This window comes from Ciconia boyciana, chromosome 6, assembly GCF_034638445.1.
Source record: "Ciconia boyciana chromosome 6, ASM3463844v1, whole genome shotgun sequence".
Lineage (NCBI taxonomy): Eukaryota > Metazoa > Chordata > Aves > Ciconiiformes > Ciconiidae > Ciconia > Ciconia boyciana.
The window spans coordinates 59,327,026-59,347,027 of record NC_132939.1 but is presented as its reverse complement, the minus strand read 5'-3'; the positions used below and the strand labels follow the sequence as shown (position 1 = coordinate 59,347,027).

The 20,002-nt window shown below is 35.1% G+C and overlaps 1 protein-coding gene across 3 annotated transcripts in view; it reads right to left on the bottom strand.

The window, feature by feature from the left end:
* Nucleotides 1-20,002, bottom strand: part of PPP2R5C (protein phosphatase 2 regulatory subunit B'gamma) — an 82,862-nt gene that overhangs the window by 9,798 nt on the left and 53,062 nt on the right. For 2 of the 3 annotated variants that reach the window (XM_072864394.1, XM_072864396.1), the window contains 9 exons: nucleotides 14,839-14,949; nucleotides 14,132-14,224; nucleotides 13,905-14,035; nucleotides 11,298-11,357; nucleotides 8,307-8,415; nucleotides 6,104-6,157; nucleotides 3,244-3,414; nucleotides 2,553-2,680; nucleotides 699-800 (listed from right to left, as the gene is read on the bottom strand). In XM_072864394.1, the coding sequence (XP_072720495.1) occupies nucleotides 699-800; nucleotides 2,553-2,680; nucleotides 3,244-3,414; nucleotides 6,104-6,157; nucleotides 8,307-8,415; nucleotides 11,298-11,357; nucleotides 13,905-14,035; nucleotides 14,132-14,224; nucleotides 14,839-14,949 (959 nt within the window). The remainder of the gene's footprint in view (nucleotides 1-698; nucleotides 801-2,552; nucleotides 2,681-3,243; nucleotides 3,415-6,103; nucleotides 6,158-8,306; nucleotides 8,416-11,297; nucleotides 11,358-13,904; nucleotides 14,036-14,131; nucleotides 14,225-14,838; nucleotides 14,950-20,002) is intronic. The other variant, XM_072864395.1, reaches the window with a different exon arrangement.

The following is a 20,002-nucleotide window of genomic DNA, read 5'->3' as shown; positions in this document are numbered from 1 at the left end:
AGGCTTTATAATACACTGAATATTCAAATTTATGTCTATTTAACAAAATTTGAAATAAAGGAACAGAAGATAAGTGACTTCATAAAAGTTATCTGCATTTTTTGATATAAAGCAGACAAATTCTAGCTTCCAAATCCCTGCTCTGTTCACTGGCCTATGCAAGAATATACTAAACTCAGCAGGATTTTTCTGGCAAATAATGTACGAATGCCCTGTATTACAACAGAGTAACAACTGTATTTCAGGTAATTTTTTAGAAAAACATGCACATGTGCTCACACAGTGCAATGCTGAAACATACTGGAAAAGTGTTTTGGGAAGAACTGAGGAACAACATGAAAGAAAATAACACTGGGTAAATAAAGCATGCTAAAATAAACATAGGATGTAAACTAAACTGTTTAACAGATCTTTTATACTGGGCTCCCCAATTAGCAGTGTCCCTCAAAAAAAAATTTTTTTAGGGAGATGGTGACACCCCCAGCAGTATTAGGCCAAAGACTACATGAAGCATCCTATTCTTAGGAAGATTTTACAATTCATATATAATGAGAAGTTTCACCAAATCAGTTTTGAGACTGTTGTAACTGTAATCAGATGGGCACAACTTCCCACTAAAAACACAGTAGTTTTTCAGAGCTAAAGCACTCTGAACAAATTATTCAAGAACAGACAGACACACTGACATGAAAACTTACTTCAGTTTTTCTGCTTTAAATTGCTGTGTGCAGTCATCGAACAGTTTTTGGTTCATCTCCATGAAGAGTTTCAGAGCATTGTATATCAAGCCATGTATTGTCCTATAAGTAAAACTTCTGGTTGAAACTCAGAGTACTTTAAACTTTGAAATCTATTTTTTCTGGTCAACAGTAGCCAATAGCCTACATAACTGGAAAATTACATCATTTCAGAATAAGTGGAAACAAAACTAGTTAGTGGAAGTTTCAGTTTACCCTCAAAAGGGCTAATACAAGTAGAATCATAGAATAGAATAATAAAATCATTAAGGTTGGAAGAGATCGCTAGGATCAGCTAGTCCAACCCTCAACCCAACACCTCCATGTCTACTAAACCATGTCCTGAAGTGCCACATATACATGTTTTTTGAACTCCTCCAGGGATGGTGACTCCACCACCTCTCTGGGAGGTGGTGTACTAAAGTACTAAAATTACCAATTTCAAATGCAGTTTTCTTACTCCATAGTACTACTCATCACTTACACTTTCAGTGTTTGAACTTCATTTTTAATACTACGTGTATCAATACAGGACCAGTTTTGAAATTTAGTAGCTGACACTAATCAAATTAGGGTTATTAGAGAAAATGCAAGATGACAGTAAAGATCTGGATATAAGTAACTTACTGCCAACTGACAAATTCAAGAAAAAAAAGTTAGTGATTAAAAGTAGCCTAGAAAAGACAACATTCATTTTGAAAACTGCCACACAGCAACAACACTCACTTCAACACAATTATGCCAGGACTCTTTAGAAAAGTGTTAGCAAAGCGAAGTGGAAAACATCAGAAAAATTAAACAAAAATAATCTGCTTTATGTCATGCTATTTATGACTGGAATTTACAGTTCCAGTCTGTAATCTATTGCTGATCACTAAATCCAAAAAAGCAATCAGTTAAATGATTAGTTTGTATCATACATGTAGAGTTACAAATAAGAGTGCAGCGGTGCTGGGTAGCACGACTTCTGCGCAGCATAAAATGAATGCATGGCCTTGAAAGCCACAAAAAACAACCGACAGCAATTCACATTTACTATGTACAGTTGCATCACTGAATCAGAATTTTATTAATGAGTATGTTATTTGTTACTGCTTACATCCAGGGACAGTAACCAATCACTAACATCACTTTATCTTCCATTTCTTTTCCTGTGTCTAGTGGCAGACTGATCACACATTCTTGGCCAACCCACCAGCAGTCCTCAATTCATGGCCAGCACTAGACTGATACTTTCACCATCCCAGCAGTTGCACAATAGCTCAAACAAAGAGGCACTATACAATGGAACAGCTGCAGAAAGGAGCTGACCAGGACTGTTTTCATGCGTAAGTACTATGTTATTGTGGGGAAAAAAGTGAAAATAGTCAATGGAGAAAGAAAACAATAAACAAAAAGGGGGTGGGAGGGGAAGGAAAGGAAAAAGTGACCTGCTCTACAACATATTCCACTAGAATGCAGAAGAAATGCAAATCAGCAAAGCAGTTAGAGATCAGAAATCAAAGTTAGTCTTTAGAAGTATCTGAACTACAGATTAATGCCAAATTTGCTTCATATTAATAAAAATACGTCATGGATTAGATGCACTAAAACACTGTTTCTTGTTTAATGAAAAAAGGAAAAACTTTCTTCCTCAATTCTTAATTTTTCCTAAAAATTCTGACAACAGTAGTCTCCTTATCCAGCAACTTTAATATCACAGAATAAACAGCTCAACACTGTTAAAACTAGCAACTCAAAGATGTGAACCACTTTTAAGCCTAAAACTAGACATAAGTGAAGGAGCAGAATTTTATTTCTACGAGTGTTTCTTACTTGTTCCAATGTGTCTTTGAATTCCGGTACAAGGATGGAAACATGATGGGTAAAATCTTTGCTGCATTGTCACTAATTAAACTCATAATGTATTCATTATTCCAGTAGTATAATGCTCGCTCCGCAACCTAAGACGACATGAAAAAAAGGAACACTTCTTCAGACAACCTCTTAAAGAGCAAATAATTGAAACATTGGGCAAATATAAGGGAAAGGTACGAAAAGTTGCAACTTAGATTTGGATTTTTCTAGTGCAAATGGGAATCAGAGCTGATGGAACGAGATGGAAAAAGTGCTTTTTCCTTTATAGGGACATGATTCAAACTAGAACGTATGAACTCTGCAATTCAAGCAAAGAAATGTTTTCCCAAAGAAAGAGTACTTGTAGAACTCTATTACAAGCAGTGAAACACAAACAGTATGTACTGAAAGGGTTCAGGTACTTCTGAAAACAGTGAGCTTTTAAGCTTTAATGTTAAGCATAACACGGAAGTGAATCTCCCAATATGAATGCACATACCACACTCTTGGAAAGAAACAATAAACATTTGGATGCTTAAAATTTGACATAGAACTGAACACTTTTTTTGCAACAAATGAAATTCATTACGGTGAATAATAGTAGGTAATACTATTATACAAGTCTGCTTTACAAAATCCTCATATTACTGTACATTCATTAAGTACAGACCTGAAAGTGTGGACTGGACACACATTTGGCTAGCTGTCTGAAAAGAGGCTCCATAACTTTTACAAATTCAGATGGTTCAATGACATCTAAAATTTCTTCTAGTTCATTTAAAAACATGACTTCTTTTGGACTGTGAGTCTTTGGCCAGTATTTCAGCAGTGCCATTACAACCTGTAGAGACAAAGTGAACATAATCTTCACGATAATTTGACTTTACCTTGCACTAAATTGTATCTCATTAAGTAGTCTGATATTTTAAACAGAACACAAAACTCAGGTTTCTTGTCCCATGTGACAGCAGTGATCAGATCTGGTTCAGTGTCACAGAAATAACTGTTAATAGGTCTAAAAACACTTCTTCAGAAAAAAAAAGTTATACAGTTAAAAGACATGTTCAAAAATAATCATCAAAAGACTAGAGAAAGTAACCTGACATCTAACTTAACATGATCATCATCAACAAATAAAAGTGCAAATTTGCTACGATACTATGGGGAAAGTTATCTGCCACTTAAGTGATAGCAGCTTTCAATCTCTAATTTCTTGGAGGCATACTCCAAAGCTCAAGAAATTGAGTTCTATCATGTTTTAAGAAAAAATTTACTATAAATACCCAAATTGACAGGTGACCAACTACTCTAGCCATGTTGCTCTTAAGTGTCAAGTTGTATTTAATTGACAATATTACTATAATCAGTCTTAACTTTCTTCGTGATTATTAAATTATTTACTCAGCTTGCTGAAGCAGTTTTTGCCTAGCAAACCATAAACACGCAAAAGATAGGTGGGAGAAAGGCGGGGAGACAACTAAGGGATCCGTAAAAACGTGACACAAAAGGAAATCATCTGCCAGTTGGCCCACAACTCTTCAGAAAGAGTCTATACATCTGTGGGAAATGTTTCTGAAGCCTAATTGAAAAACAAACTCTCTCATCTATTGAATATATAAGTAGAAGAATTTAAGTCTGAAAAGTGATACTAGTTTAGCAGTTATATTTAGACATTGTGTTTGTTAGTGGAGTTATGAATTACATCATAATTTATCAAGAATCTTCAAATATACACAAAGTTATATTGAAGGAATAATTTCTCATTTAAGGAAAATGCGAGTAGACACAAATGTTTTTGTTATGAAAGGATGATGATTTTTTTCCCCAAAGACGTCATTTTTCAAACCAAAGTGTAAGATTTTAAAATTTAAGTTTGTTTGGGTTTTTTTTAAACTATAAAAACTGTTTTCCATCTGTCGCAATTTGGTGACAAACAATATTCAAATAAGACGACATCTTCCTTCAAAGGATATTTAAACCATGTTAAATATTTTAAAATGACTGGCATAGCACTCAATCCTATATTTAGATATTTTTGATGAGAAATTAATAAACCTTGAATATGTAACTTTATAAATGCTTTTGTTTTGTGGTTAAAAATTAAAAAGCCACATAAAGAACAAAAATATGGCGGTGCCTGTCTAGTCCTAGATGTAGAACTGGACAACGCCCCCCCGCAAACAGTACAGACTTGAAAAACTCTTCTAAAATAAGGTTTATATTTGTCTTTTTATATAGTTTAAAAGTTGCAACAATCCATTAGCTTTTCCCTCAGACAACAATTTTTTTCTCTCATGTAGGAAAAAAAGCAGTCTCTTCTGTTGTTTTCTGAAATGGAGGACATTTTTATAGAAGTGCACCTTTTTATATTTAAAAACTATAAGCAATATTTAATATCATCACTGATGAGATAACTCAGTGAGAAATCAGTGCATCTTTCATATATGTATTATTTAATCATGAAAGCAGACACTATGTCCTCAAGGAAGCTTTTGGAAATTTATGCAGATTTTTTTAATAAGATGTCAAAAAGTCTCATAAGACAATTATAAGGGGAAACGAAGAGTTTTATTTTGTAATGACCAGAATTTTTGAAGGGGAACTTAGTACTTCAGTGATGCATGTGCTAAGTTTTTAAAGAATGTTGTAATCATGTACTAATTTGGATCAAAAAGGGAAACAGACTTGGATACGTTTTAGTTCAGATTTGTACTAGGAAATATGTAACATCCTAGCTGATGTCTGGAAGAAAGCTAAGATTTCAAGATCTCATACAGCACGAATGACAGAACGTCTGAGATTTGATATCCTGACAAATACTAAAAACTCCAAGTAGAAAAGAGTTCTTGCTAAGCTGCATACTTCATTTGTTTCAAGAATCCCAGTTTCCATCTTACAACAGAACTGGTTATAAACTAATAATGTGCACTTTTGTTAGTAGCCATCATTTTACTGATTGCTACTTGGTGATTAAACTTATTAGTTCTCACCTACTTAATACTGGGTGTAGTGACGCAAAACACTATATACTATCAAGGACAATTAAAAGTATTCATCTATGCAATTATGTGCAGCCAGACCAAAGTCTGGTTTTGTCTATGGTCCAAAGTTGGTAGACATGAACAGGATCTGACTCAAAAAGCCTTGCATCAGTTGGTAGCTCCATGTGCCAGAAATCTGTGTTCCATCATAACATCAGTCTCTCAAAAGAGCACAGTTCAGGCAAGTTAATTGCTGACTAAACTGCTTCTGGATCAACCATCTCATATCCAGTCAGTCAGAACAAAATACGCAGAATAAACTCTGGTCTGTTTGTAAGAGGTATGCTCTTAATGTTTTTTTAATTCATTTTGGACATGCCAAACAACTGTTGGAAAAACTGAATTTGATAGATCAAAATGGTTAAATATTTGAGTCTTCCTAACAAAAACAATGACTTATCAATACTTTGTTCCCAAAAGCTCCTTAAACAGTCTACAGATGAAAGGGATATTAAAATTCCAAAATATATAATAGCAAGATAAACTTACGGGTTCTGTAAGCGTGCTGTCCTTTTCTAAAAATTGAACTACACAGTATGCCAGCTACAGTAAAAGAAAAAGATTTTTATTAACACTCACTGTGAAACTGAACACACTTTGAAATCACTAGTGTAGTGGAGAACACTACTGAATTCAAATAAAAGCACAACAGTTTTTCCTGTAATTTTACAAAAATTATTTGGCAGACAATTTAAACAACAAAAGGGTAAATACGCTTTACCAATTTTTCCCAACCCTTCCAAGTCTGTCCTCACTTTTTTCTGGGTTATAATATAGACAAGCACATAATCTGATGTTTTTCTTTTTAGACCTAGTACTTTACATTTCAGCACACTTCACCTTTTCAAACATAGGATTTAAAAATCACAATCTTGTCCTCTAAAGTGCTTTCCACTCACTAACATTTTGATGTCCCATGCTGATTTAATAGGTTATGAAATAGAAAATACTTAAGTTAGTTAAAAATGCATTGAACAGTTGTAAATCTTAGGATTTTCTATATATAGAGAACTAATTACAACTATGCATATCAATGTAAAGCTGATGCAAGCTGAGGCTGAATTACAGTATTTACCAACTTCAGTTCTGAGAATGAGACTGTGTGTCTGTGCCTAAATGGTCAACTATTACATCCCTTTCACTCAACAGGCCAATCGTCCCAAAGTAAATGGGAGGACCACTGCATGCCTCATGAACTGTTTAACCATTTTTCTAATGTCTCTCCATTTATGGAAGTTCAGCTGATGAGCCCAAGTGCTTTCCTCTTTTTGATGATTGCTACCAAGAATGTCCCTAGGTAATTTGAGGAATGTACAGAGATTATTACATCTAGTGTTCTCCACTATTCTAAAGTAAATTTGAATTGAATATAGAAATTAGCTTTCTTCATGTGTATCTGGATTTGCAGCAAATCCTTCTGAATATCTGCCACTGTTTCAATGTGAATTTTTGTGGTTTTACTCCGGTGTTTCGCACACTAAGCTCACTTGAAATGCCTTCCCATTTCATTCAGTAGGACATGTAAGACAGTCATCCCTATGTCACTATCTTCTTTTTACTGACAGTAATGAGAAATGCAAATCACCTGAAGGTTTTGGAGAATTAGTTTGTGAAGTAAGGGGAATAGATAAAGACCAATCCAACTCAGGTAGGTAGAAGAAAAGGTGGCAATCAGTGTCTGCACTAGTTGAGAGAAAGGTCTGACTGGCCACACCCCAACAGGTTATGTTCACAGCATTAGAAAAAAAGTAAAATATCTCTGGAAATGGGAGCCACTCTAGCCTACTACTTCAACAGGAACCAATGTGAGCCCCAGTAGGCAAGATCCAAAGAAAATGCTTATAAGCATCTCTAATTGCTAGAGAATTGTAATTATACAAATGGTGTTCTTAAAAATACAAGTTGTTAGTAATTGTGTTTGAAGAAATGGTACTTAAAACTTGGAGTACTTGAACTTAACATAGAAAATGTTGACCTTTCAAATTATAAAAACAAAGCTGTGTAACAACTTCTCGCAGAGAAAATTTCAGCATATGACAATAATACTGTGTTTTCTCTAACACTATATGATTTCCCACTCCTCTAGGAATTCTGAATGGAACTACAACTCAGCACAGAAAAGATACAGTTGGTTTAAAAGCATGATACAACTCAGATGTCCCCTTTTTTCCCTGTGTACTTTTAAACAGTTCTATTGAATTAAATAATGATGTCCTAGTAAATGCCCGATTCCTTTCAAAACATCAACAGTTGTAAGAAACTGAATTCAGCTGAAATTCTCCATGTAGTTTAGAAAAAGCTGTTTATAGATGACATTCATTAAAACCATACTTTTCTGCAATTTATGTATGTCTAAACATTACAGGCAAGGACAAGATAAACAAAAAATTCTGTGTGTGGATAAACATCAAGAACTCTCACATTAATCAACTACTTCATGCATTTCATCTGTAAACACTACAGTGCTTTTAAAAAAGGTATTTATTTATTTATACACACACATATATATTTTTTTTCCCCCTCAACAAGTGAAGCATTATAGGTACATACATTAAATAATTTCCCCGAGGGCACTTAGCAGGGAAATGTTGGCACCTAGAACAGAATCCACGTCAGAATGACTAGACTCCCCCTGACCTCTCTAGGCAAATTTACTTTAACACTAGTATGAAAAGCGCCAAACAAATCTTACCTGTGGATGGTAGACACTGAGTGATTTCACTTTGTGCAATGGTAACAAAACCTTCAATAGGAATATTTTGTGCTCTTCTTTTAATGGTAAGGCAAATCCATTAATTATGCTGCCAGGGAAACAAATTTAAAAATAAAAATCAGTAAGTATGCAAAATCTGCACTACTGTAGAGATACACCAAAACCCTTGTTTTCATCACATGTTTTTTTTGCCATCTCCTGCAGAACAAGATGCAACAGAAAAATATGTAAATTAAGCATGCACCAGAGGCTATTTAATTTTTGATCCAGTTCTCTAAAGATTACAAATTAATAGAATAGTCAAATCAACCTCTGCCCATCCCTCATCCAAGTCTCTCAGGTCCCAAATTCTTCTTCCAAGCAACATATATGACTATACCTACACTTCAGATTCCAGCTTTCACTATGAACTATTCACTATCATCAAAGCTTTGAATACATTTTTCTCCCAGCTTCTTCATGGAATTAAAGAATGAACCAGAGACTGGATGTAGAAAAGATCAATCCAGGACAGCAAACAAGTCAAAACATGACTTTTGCCAAAATATTACTATTTCTGCAAGAATCTAGCATATAACCAAACAGCATCTCAACAGATGACAACCCAGTTCCAGGTGAGTGCAGATGTGGCTCAATACTGGGCCAATGGCACCTTTACCTAAAAACATAGTACTAGACAGTGTTTTGTGTTCACTCACTTTGCTAGCATTAACATCAGTTAAAACATCCAGAATCCTATTGCCCATTTACTATTTTAAATCCTATTTTATTCATTCTAATGCTTTTCTCTTCACTAAACAAGGACAGAAGGCACCAGGCAAAAGGAACCTGCCAAAAACTTATCCTAAAAGAAAACACATTAAAAAATTCAAAGTTACATGTATTTCAGATCTCAGAAATCAGATGATGTCCCAGAATTAAACAAACACTTGCTCACCCTTACTGCACATGCTTAAAATAATTTTCACTAGTAATGACTGCACAACTGTTTTGAGGATACGAGGTTATTCCTCCTGAAGTCTCTCAGTGCATAATATCAAACCCCCATTTCTACATTAACATTTCTATCATGTTCTTGCCACAACTTCCACATACTCGACAAAAGTAGATTAACTTCCTTTAAAAAAAAAAAAGTTTCTCCAAGATGTTTTAAGGGTTGTTAACCACAAAGAGAAACAGAATTGTAGGGCAAGCTTGGCCTTGATTGAGTGTGAAGAAATTCTGCAATCCTGTCAAGAGATGATCATCAGAAAAAACATAACCATATTAGTAGTTCCTACTGGAAGTGTTCATTTGTCCAGTATTATGTAGCACGTAGCAAAGGAAAAGAATGAAATCCACTACTTCAGCATGAAGTTCAATTCTTCTTTACTTCTGACAAGTCAAAACCCAGGAACCCAACTGAAAACTGTTACTCATAAGCAGCTCTGTGTCAACAACATGCTGCGTGAAACTCCTTATCGGATTGGAAGCATAACCAATACAGAACAGTTACAGCTCAGAAGCCTCATTTAGCTACTAGAAATTTTGATTTGGAAGCCCGAGGAAAAAAAATTCTTAACTTTTAAATCTGTAACACTTAAAGCTAATCTAACAAAACCAAGAATGAAAAAGCTGGTGACTTAAGCAACAGTTTTGAAGATTTAATTCCATATTCTACTATTTAAGCTTTACACAGTCTTCAGTATATCTTGATGACTATTACTTGATTATAGTATGTTGAAGTAATGATGGATATGTAACTCCTTTAATCATTGAACCTTTCATTGAAAATTAAATAATTATTCTGGGCAGACATGTAGACCTAGAAAATTTTAAAACATCTTTCCAATTTCAACAGCATTCTGGGCTGCATTAGGAACAGCATTGCCAGCAGGTTGAGGGAGGTGATCCTTCACTTCAGCTCAGCCCCGGTAAGACACATCTGGAGTGCTGGGGCCAGTTCTGGGCTCCCCAGAACAAGAAGGATGTGGACGTACTGGAGGGAGTCCAGCAAAGTGCCATTAAGATAATGAAGGGGCTTGAGCATCTGACATACAAAGAAAGGCTGAGAGCGCTGTTTAGCCTGGAGAAGAGAAGGCTCAGGGGGCGATCTTACCCATGTGTACAAATACCTGAAGGGACGGTGTGAAGAAGACAAAGTCAGATTCTTCTCAGTGGTGACCAGTGAAAGGGCAAGAGGCAATGGGCACAAATTGAACAACAGGAAATTTCATTCAAACATAAGAAAAAAGCCTTTTTATTGTGATCATGGTCAAACATGGGAACCTGTTGCCCAGAGAGGTTATGAAGTCTCCATCCCTGGAGATATGCAAAGCCTGACCAGACACAACCCTGAGCAACTTGCTCTCGCTCACCTGTTAATTTTATGTGCAAAAATATGGGAACACCATAAAGTAAACCTAACTAAGCTTTTAAAGACTATTAATGTATAAAAAAACAAAAGCTTGCACATGGATTAGAGATATCAGTTTATAAAACACACACTATTTTTGATGAGGCTATCAGCTTTAAGTTGTAAAATTTTAGTTTCAAGGGCTTTCAGGTGCATCACTGAAGTTTGCTATATAATGCGATTAACAAAAGGTTTCTGAAGTTTCATAACCTATGCTTCCTTTGCTTACCCACTATGCATTTAGTGATGTTAGAAGAATTTTTGAATAAATTTAAACTAATTACATGTTATTTGTAGTTGCTTTACAACTAATATTAATTACAAGGATCCTAAGCTAGAAAATAAGACTTAAAAAATAAGATTAAAAAATTGTCATATCCCAAAACATTGCCACTGGGTTCAAGTTTTTGCTGTGCTCCTGCAATCTTACACAAAACTTCTCTTCATTACAGCTCTGCCACATGATATGAAGCTATTTTAATCTTGTCTCAAAGCAATCTGCAATCCCCAACTAGATTTTAAAAGTCTCCTCTGAAGACCAAGCGAGTTTAATTAAAACAAAACCTACAACTTACCTTCCCAGTATTTCCAGTAATTCTGCTATGCCATTGTGATGTTCTGTTTCATAAATAAACCTAAATAAATGAAAAGTTTTATTCAGTTACTGCTGAAGAGAGATAGAACTCTAACACCAAGATCCCCATCTAACATTACAGGTAGCCTTGATCTCCCAGGTTTTAGTCACTCAGCAAAAAGAACACAGAAACAGTGGAAGAGAAACTGTGGAAACAAATCAATAGCACATTAAGCTGCTTTCAGTGTTCACACTTGCTTGCTCTTTTCTTCCACTTTTAACAGAGCAGCGTGCACTTGAGTTTTTTCCAATAATCATATTTCAAGCCACTTTAATAATGCAAAATGATCACAGCAAACAACGTTTTAAATATTAAAATAACACAAGAGCATCTGGCATAATCAAATGCCATGACTCAACCTTCTATAGCGCATGCAAGCACAAGGTGTTCAAACAGTTACTGCTTACAAATCTAAAAAGCTCTTTGGCATTACAGACTTCTGTGCATACAAAAGGCTCTGTAATAAACAGAGGAAGTAAAATTTTCCTGAATTTTCTTTTGATAGAGCAAATTTGATAGATTGCCTGTAATTTACTAGGCCATCACCTTTCCACCCTTCTTCCCAATTGCCTGAGTGTAAATTTATTGAGAAAGTTCTATGCACAACTTCAGGTATTTTGCAAACAGTTATAAAAATTTACACTTATGAGAAAATAATTCCACTCATTAGAAAATATTTTTCTATTTGAAAATTTGTCACATATTAACAGCTACTTTTAATCCAGAATATTTCATGTGACTGTATTTTCTCCTTAAAGACCCTTTCCATATAATTCAGGACAACAATTCCAAGCAAAACTAAAGACAATGATACAAAAAGCTTTGGACTGAATTACCAGGAACATATCAGTTTAATAATTTTTATATTAGAAATTTTACATTAGAAAAAAATCAGATTAATGTACTATCGGGACAGAATTCACGCAATTCTGAGTGACTAAAAGACAAATAAAGACTGCACATTTCTCAGGTGAGCACAGTAACAAACTGACGACTTGCAGGAAAAAGTATAAGAAAAGGAAATATTTTGAAAAATTCTACGCATACTTTAAGAGCTTATCATGCACAATCCACTAATTCGAGACAGAAGTTGAAACAACTTTCCTCCCTGGTGCTCATATCCAGGAAGACTAGTTTACATTTGCATGCAAAATGTTTCAACTTCTAGCTCTTAAATATTATACAACTAGGTGAGGTTTTCTGTTTACTCCTCCCCCCTTGCCCTGCCCAACTTGGTCGAGAAAGGTAGTCTCTACAGTGCAAATTATATAATCTCCCATATACATTTCAGATTGTATAGAAATATGTTTTCAAACTATTACAAAGTTGATCTAATGACCAGAACATTTCTTAGCCTTTCAAAAGCCTTGTACCAGAAATATCTGTATTTGAAGACTTTGCTTCCATTATCCCTGAAAGTAAAGTGCAAGATGTGGCAAATAAAAACACTGTTCAGAAGTGCATTATAATATGCTGTGATGCTGTTGTACCATCATTATGCATTTTGGAATTAATTTAATAAAATCTATGTGTGGGGAAAAAAGTTTACATCTTTGTTTGAAAGACACACCCGTACTTTTTCCTTAGGACATATTGGATCTCAACACATCCAGCCAAGAGCAGCTGTCTGCAAAACAGTGAAGGCTTACTAATTATTTTAAATTAGCCCCTCTGTATCTCTTCTAAAGGCTTACTTGTTACCATAGACAGGGAAGATAAGCTCCCTCTACAGCTGGTACTGCTGGGTGCCATTCATGAGATGGCACAGAATATGTGGCAGCTTTTTGCTATTTTCTTAAAGGGGTCGCATCATAGATTCATTTTGGGATGACAACAACAGTTGTAGAGAAAAAGGGAAGCAGAATGGAGGGAGTGTAAAACACATCATTATTTGTAGGGAAAAAAAAAAAAGGCATACCAAAACTAAAAGACTAAAAAAAAGGCACCATAATCTTGCATTCACACTTGCCATAATGGCACTAAAAACACACTTCTAAAGACCTTTGGTAATACAGTGGATTAATTTTTCACCTTTACACTTTTTGTATCAGGGATAATACTGCAGTTTATTCTATGGCAATTAAAAAAATATTCCATGACCCTTAAATGGTACATCTCCGTTCTGATGAAAGAAAAGGCAGTAAATATGTTCCCTCAAGGGAATTCCAGACCTCTCAGTGATTCGATTTGAGCCCAACTTCTGCAGGATGCATTATGAAGAACTACGTTTTATTAAGGCACTACTGTAATACAAATACGACTACCCAAAAAGAAAGGAGGGGGAAAAAAAAAAAAAAAAAAGACTCACAGATGAAGATACCAAACCACCTATGGAACCACATACAAACTCAAATTTCAGCTGCCAAATTTATGCTGTGTGCAAGACTACCCCAATTTAAATCTGCCAGACTGGTATTAATTATTGTTAGATGTAGCAATATTGGGCATAAACTTACTAAGAATTAAAAAAATTGCTAGCAGTGTCTTGGGAGTATTTTTAGTTGTATCCCTGACCACATGCACCATAATACAAAGATACTGACATACCTATAAAATATATTATTAATTTGTTTCCGGATGTAAGCTCTTAGGCCTAAGAATTTCCCATATATTCTGTGAAGAGTTGTTTTAAGAAAATCTCTTTCACGAGGATCTTCACTGTCAAAGAGCTCTAAAAGCTGCAAAGAGGGAAAAGAAGAGATGCACTTTACTTGATTCTAATGTATTGTAAAATAATTTAGAGCTTGAAGTTAAAAATTCTTTTTTTACCTCACCTGTAATACAAACTTCTGATCGATATATTTCTTAGCTATATTAGGTTGGAAATCTGGAGATTCTAAAAACCTTAAGAAAAATTCATAAACAAGCTGAAAAAAAAAAAAACACACACCAACAAAAAATCATATTAGTCTTTTAAACAAGGAACCATTTTATAAGCAGCACATTACCAAAATTGCTAATTAGTTGTTCAGAACTGCCCTATGTTTTTATTTATATACCACAGAGTAAAAGCTTTGCTCTTGCTCTCCTGACAAAGTACAAGAACTTAAGGTTCTTTAAATTGCATTAAAATTCTGCTGAACCTCCATCACTAGATTTTACTCAAATGACATAGTAATCTAATATTCATCATGCCCAGAAGTACATGTTTTGAAAATTCTCTGTTCTCCTCTGTTTGTCACGGTACCTCTGAAAGCTAGAGCTGTGCCAGAGTCGGATCAAAGCATTCATAGTGACAAACTGAAGCTCATTTAAAACCAAAGCAGTTACATCTGTACCGCAAGAAACGAGCCTTTAACCTCTAATATACTAACTGAAACTTTTTTCAAAGATTATCAGTTTAAATTCAAGAAATATTTTAAATATTGCAGAGAAATGTAATTGACTTGAGATAAACACAAACTAAACAATTTTGAGTCAATAAACAATTACTTTAATGTCAAAATTTTGTTAGACTGACTTCCTAGTCTTCCTTAAATACCTGTAGATGAGGCCATGCAGCTTCTAAGGTCGGTTCATCTTCCTCTGGATCAAATTCTGCTCCCGTTGGATTGGAAGATGGTGGTAATGTTCGAAACATATTAACTGCAAACTGAAATCACATGTGCCTTTAACAATTTTGAAACAAGTGAATGATTAAAAAAAGACTTCAAAGATTGTTTTGACTGAGAATTCTTTACATGAACTATTTTAATTAGTATTTGCAAAAATACAAGCTATATAAGTTTAAACAATAATGAGGTACATTAATTCTTCTTTAAAGATTTCTAACTTGGAAAACGCTTTTCCACACAGTACTCTTTCAAGCACAAACCTACTGTCCGGACATGTTTTATGAGAATATTGCTCTGATCTCTTTACACACACACGTTTTAAAAACCCAAGCAAACGTATATAAAATGTTTACACAAACATTTTTTATATATACACTTTACAAGGCCTTGTAACAACCTGCAAAAGTGGAAGTCAGAAGCAGAGATGCAAAACAAAGATTACCCCCAACTGTTCTTTTCTGTAAAATATCAGTTTCACACCGTGGGTATACACACAAGGAAACACTTCAAAACCAAATTCCTCCCTCCCCCTCTGAGCGGTATTTCTCTTAAAACATGTCCATCTACCTGACATCACAGGGGCACTGAGAGGGGAGAAATGCACATCCTAATCCTTTAATCTTTCACTTAATCTGAAATCTCAAACCCCTGAAAACCATTTAGCATCCTCATGGAAGTGGAGCAGACTACAAAGATGAATTGCTTAAGTTGTTGATATATACACAGATAAATTATTTTTGTGTTCAAGTGCTCGTCTAGACACACATTCATATGGTGTATGAACCAAAGTAGTACTTTTCACAAACCTCTAACATGAACAGAGTTTCAAAGTCCCTAATAAAGAGAAAAAAAAACATTCCCTGTTATATGGACAGAAAACTTTTCTATGAGGTCCTGTTCTAGGCAAATCAACCTCATCACTAAATGCATGTAGCTTGAATTTTTTAAAATAAAAAAATAATCAGAAATAATCACATTTCTATCCATTTATACAATGCATATAATTGCAAATGCAAAGTAAAACACATTTGTTGGCTGAAAAAAAGAGACTCACATGATTTTTGGGATAAATTTAGCACGCATTCTCAAGAGTAACCTTACCTAGAATGGTGCAAAGATTTAAAAGGTCTGCAGTATCCTAAATTCTCCACCTGAAATGATAGTTAGCAAAACCAGCTGGCTTCTCTGTGGACAAGGAACAACTAGCTAGTGATTCAAATGGTTGTTCTCACACCCTGAGGAGTTAATAATTAAAACTTTACTGACCAAGTTGAAGGGAACAGGTTTCTGTGCATGCCAGTAAGAAAAACCTGCAAAAAGCCTTTATCTGTATATGCAAGACAGCTATGGCTGTCAGTAATGGAAAGAGACTAATTCCTCAATTCCACTTGTAATCCAGAGTATTAGGTAGGGCAGACATTGGTAGGAGACAACCAAATTGCTGAGCAAGTAGAAAAATGTAATCTATTTAGCCATGTAAGTGCACCCAGTAGAGACCTTCTTGTTCAATTTTGTTGCTTACTCATTATTGAGCCAGTACCAAGCAGTCTAAACTTATTTTTGTACAGAATAAGAAAAAATAAAGATCAATTCAAATTAGTAACTAAACTGCCTCCACTACTTCAAAATGATCCTTAGAGACAAATATCTCAGTCTCTTAGCAGCTTGAACACATTGCAGAAATTATAAGACTGCCAAAATAAAAACATAGTAGTGTACTGCCCTAACCCTTCCATAATGATTGAGTATATTAGACTCCATAAAGAAATTATCTTCAAGTCTACTCCTACTTATAACACTAAAGTAAATTCTGCTTTCAAATACACAAATCATTTTGTGCTTTATAAAAACACTAAGGTATTTTAAAGTAATTTTTGGTAGACATTTGCTCACAATGAGAACAGTGGCTATGCTGAATGGAGATCTACATCATGCACAAAACTGATTTATCAAATCAGCTACAGCTGGCTATAAGGCACACATACTCCATTCTAAATATGTACCACAAGTACTGGTAAGGGTTAACCTATACATTGTTATGGATATTCTATTGCTGTAACAGATTGGAGGTGTCTTTTTGCAACTATTTAGAGGAAATGTATTCTCAGATTTTCCCAAGTCTGGCAAAGTAAGAGACAACAGGGTAGACAAGCTGATTTGTCAGGAAAAGGAAAATTCTTTGCAAAAGGCTACATCACCAGGAGCAGCAGAAACATTTACAGAGCCTTTTCAAGAAAACCAATACTTGGCTCAGCAAACATGCCAGTACAGGGCATATCCAGGACCAGCTAGGAAAAAAAAAAAAGATTACTCCATTGGAACTTGCACTGAACTGAATGTCTTATTTGAGGATGCAAAAGAACATTTTATTTATTTCATCAGCTGAAAGGTTCCTATGCTTTCAACAAGTGTATAATACAGCTCAATTTAAGGAAAAAACCCTAAATCCTACAAGTTTGAGTTTACTTGTAATGCAGCTATTCAGAATGCAAGGTCTACTTCAATATCACATTTAAAATTTATTCTTTGTGCCACAGTTTCAATCTTTGTTATGTTCAAATTCCATCACAGATAATAATCACATGTGCCATACAGATTTTTATTCTTTTCTCAGGTTTTACTGAGGTTGGGGGGGTGTGGTGGTGGTGTATGTTTGGTTGGTTTGGGTTTTTTGGTCTTTTTTGGGGCTTTTTTGTTTGTTTTGTTTTTAAATAGCATCAAAGCTTTCTTGTTGATAATTTGAAGATTACTTGAAAGCTCTGAAAGATTAAGCTGTCTCAGTTTAAAGATGCTACTTTGCAGAGGAATGCATTCCACCCATCTTTGGTGGGATTCTGGGAAGAGCAACAGAATGTCATGTTTCCCTCTTCACATTCTGACTTCTTTTCATTGACACCTCCATTCACAGTTTAAAATAATGCGGTGAATTACCTATTAACTGGCAGGGCTAAGGAGCATATGTATGTGCTGTCCTGCCATCTCACATCTGACAGATGGCAGAGCAGACAGTGGGAGGCAGTATCAAACTGCATCAGCTAAATCTGCAAGAATTACATCATATTCCCATGAAGGAAGAGTCATGCTCATGCTCTGTTTTTCTTAATTTCAGCAACCGAGATGCAGGTCTGATACAGACTGAGACTGGCATATCAGAGTAATTATGATTTCAGAGAATTAAAAGTAAAGCTAATACACCTTCACGTTTCCCTTTTTGAAATTTTGCATGGACATGAAGCAACTGACAACCTCCAACCTTTGTTTAAAAACATATGGTGAAGATTTACAATAATCAGTGGTCTTCCAAGAAAATAAACCTAGAAAGACTAGATTTGAAATTTAAAACTTGCTAAGGTAATGAAGCCTGATTTGATCTGTTTTGTGTTTTATATCCTTGGCCAACGGACCACAAAACTGCTCAAACCAACGTGTAGCATCTCTTGGTGAAGGCAGAAACTTTAAACTCTCTTGTCTCGAGAGATTTTGAAGCCATCAAAATTTAGGAAAATTTACAATGAATTAATATCAGTAAGACCTTTACCTTTCTGGCAAATGGCTGATCTTTTTCCTAATGCCTCAGTCTTTTGCCCAAACAGACAAGACACAAGCTGCAAAGCCTAATTTCCTCTAAGGCCAAATTCCCATAGAAGTACTAAGTAAACATAGCATAACTTAAACACATTCACCCCCCATCTATGAAATTTGAGTCTATGAAAACTGGGCTAGTGTGCCAAAATTCCCTCTGTGCTGTTAGCACTGACAATACTTGACTCCAAAGGACATAATTTACGAGGATGGGAGAACAAAAAAAGGAAAAGCAGACAACCTGCATTTTTACCGCTTCACAGATATGTTTGCTGTAATGGTAGTTATGCACCCTGTTTTTCTGGTGGCCCATTTCGTGTAACACTGAAGAACATTTTCAAGTAAATAAGCATCAGAGATATCATTACATATTTTCTCCTCCCTTCTGCTGAGCAGCGTGAGTGAAGCCTGACATGAACAGCTCTGAATTACAAGCTATATAATCCAAAAGTCTGCACCTTCTATATTCATGTGAATAAAGCTAATAACTAGAGCCACAAGTAATACACTTCTATTCACAGTAAAATCTCTTATTCTAGACCAAATATCAGAGTAAAAAAAAAAGCCACACCCACAAAACTCTCAAAGCAAAAAAAAAAAATCAACCTCCCCACATGTATAACTGGGTACGTAATTTCATTTGCTGAATGCATGAAAAGTTGCAGTGAAAACTGCTTCGGTTGCTGAAAATACCTAGTTATAAAATTAGATCTGTTCCTATATATTATCAATTTTTAGAGTAATATTAGCGTATATGCTTCACAAAAATGTTAATTTACCATCCACAAGTACTTCATCATCACCACCACTAAGGAAATTATTCTGAGCACTACAGAAATAAGTAAGCTATATTTATACAAGCTTCTGATCTACTTCTTTCTCAGAACACTACGACCCTGGACCTCCACATCCAGTACTGCCCTGGCCTCTCTCAGGTCTCTTCAATACCCTCTGGCTGGCTAGCTGGGGAAGTGAATATTCATATTGACGTTCACTTTCACAGTCCCGCTTAAAACAGATACGATCCAGATATTGCCCATCCTTTCCTGAGACAGAAAGAGGCATTAATTTAGGTCTGTATTCTACATAGCTAGCAATTCTCACAAAGTTCTACAAAACTAATATCCTATGTGTCTGAGGTTCTGAAAAACTAGTGCATAACAGAACATTCTTATAAAGCCCTGTTTTCTTCAAAAGCCAAGCTAAAAAAAAAGCATATATTCTTTTCTAAATAAGAATCTGTAACTGATGCTTTTGACAAAAACACCCCACTAAATTCATCATTTACATTTACAAGATTTATTCAGACATTTGACTACATCTTATAGTTTTGAGAAGAAGTAAGTTCCTGCTCCGAGGCTAATCAGTTCAACCTTATTATATTATACCTATATACTATATTATACCTGAGAAATGGAACTTATTATACAAGCATTTAATAAAAACATCGCCTTTCCCATCACATCTTTGCTTACAAATGTAAAAGGAATTTGGAGGACACATCAGCTG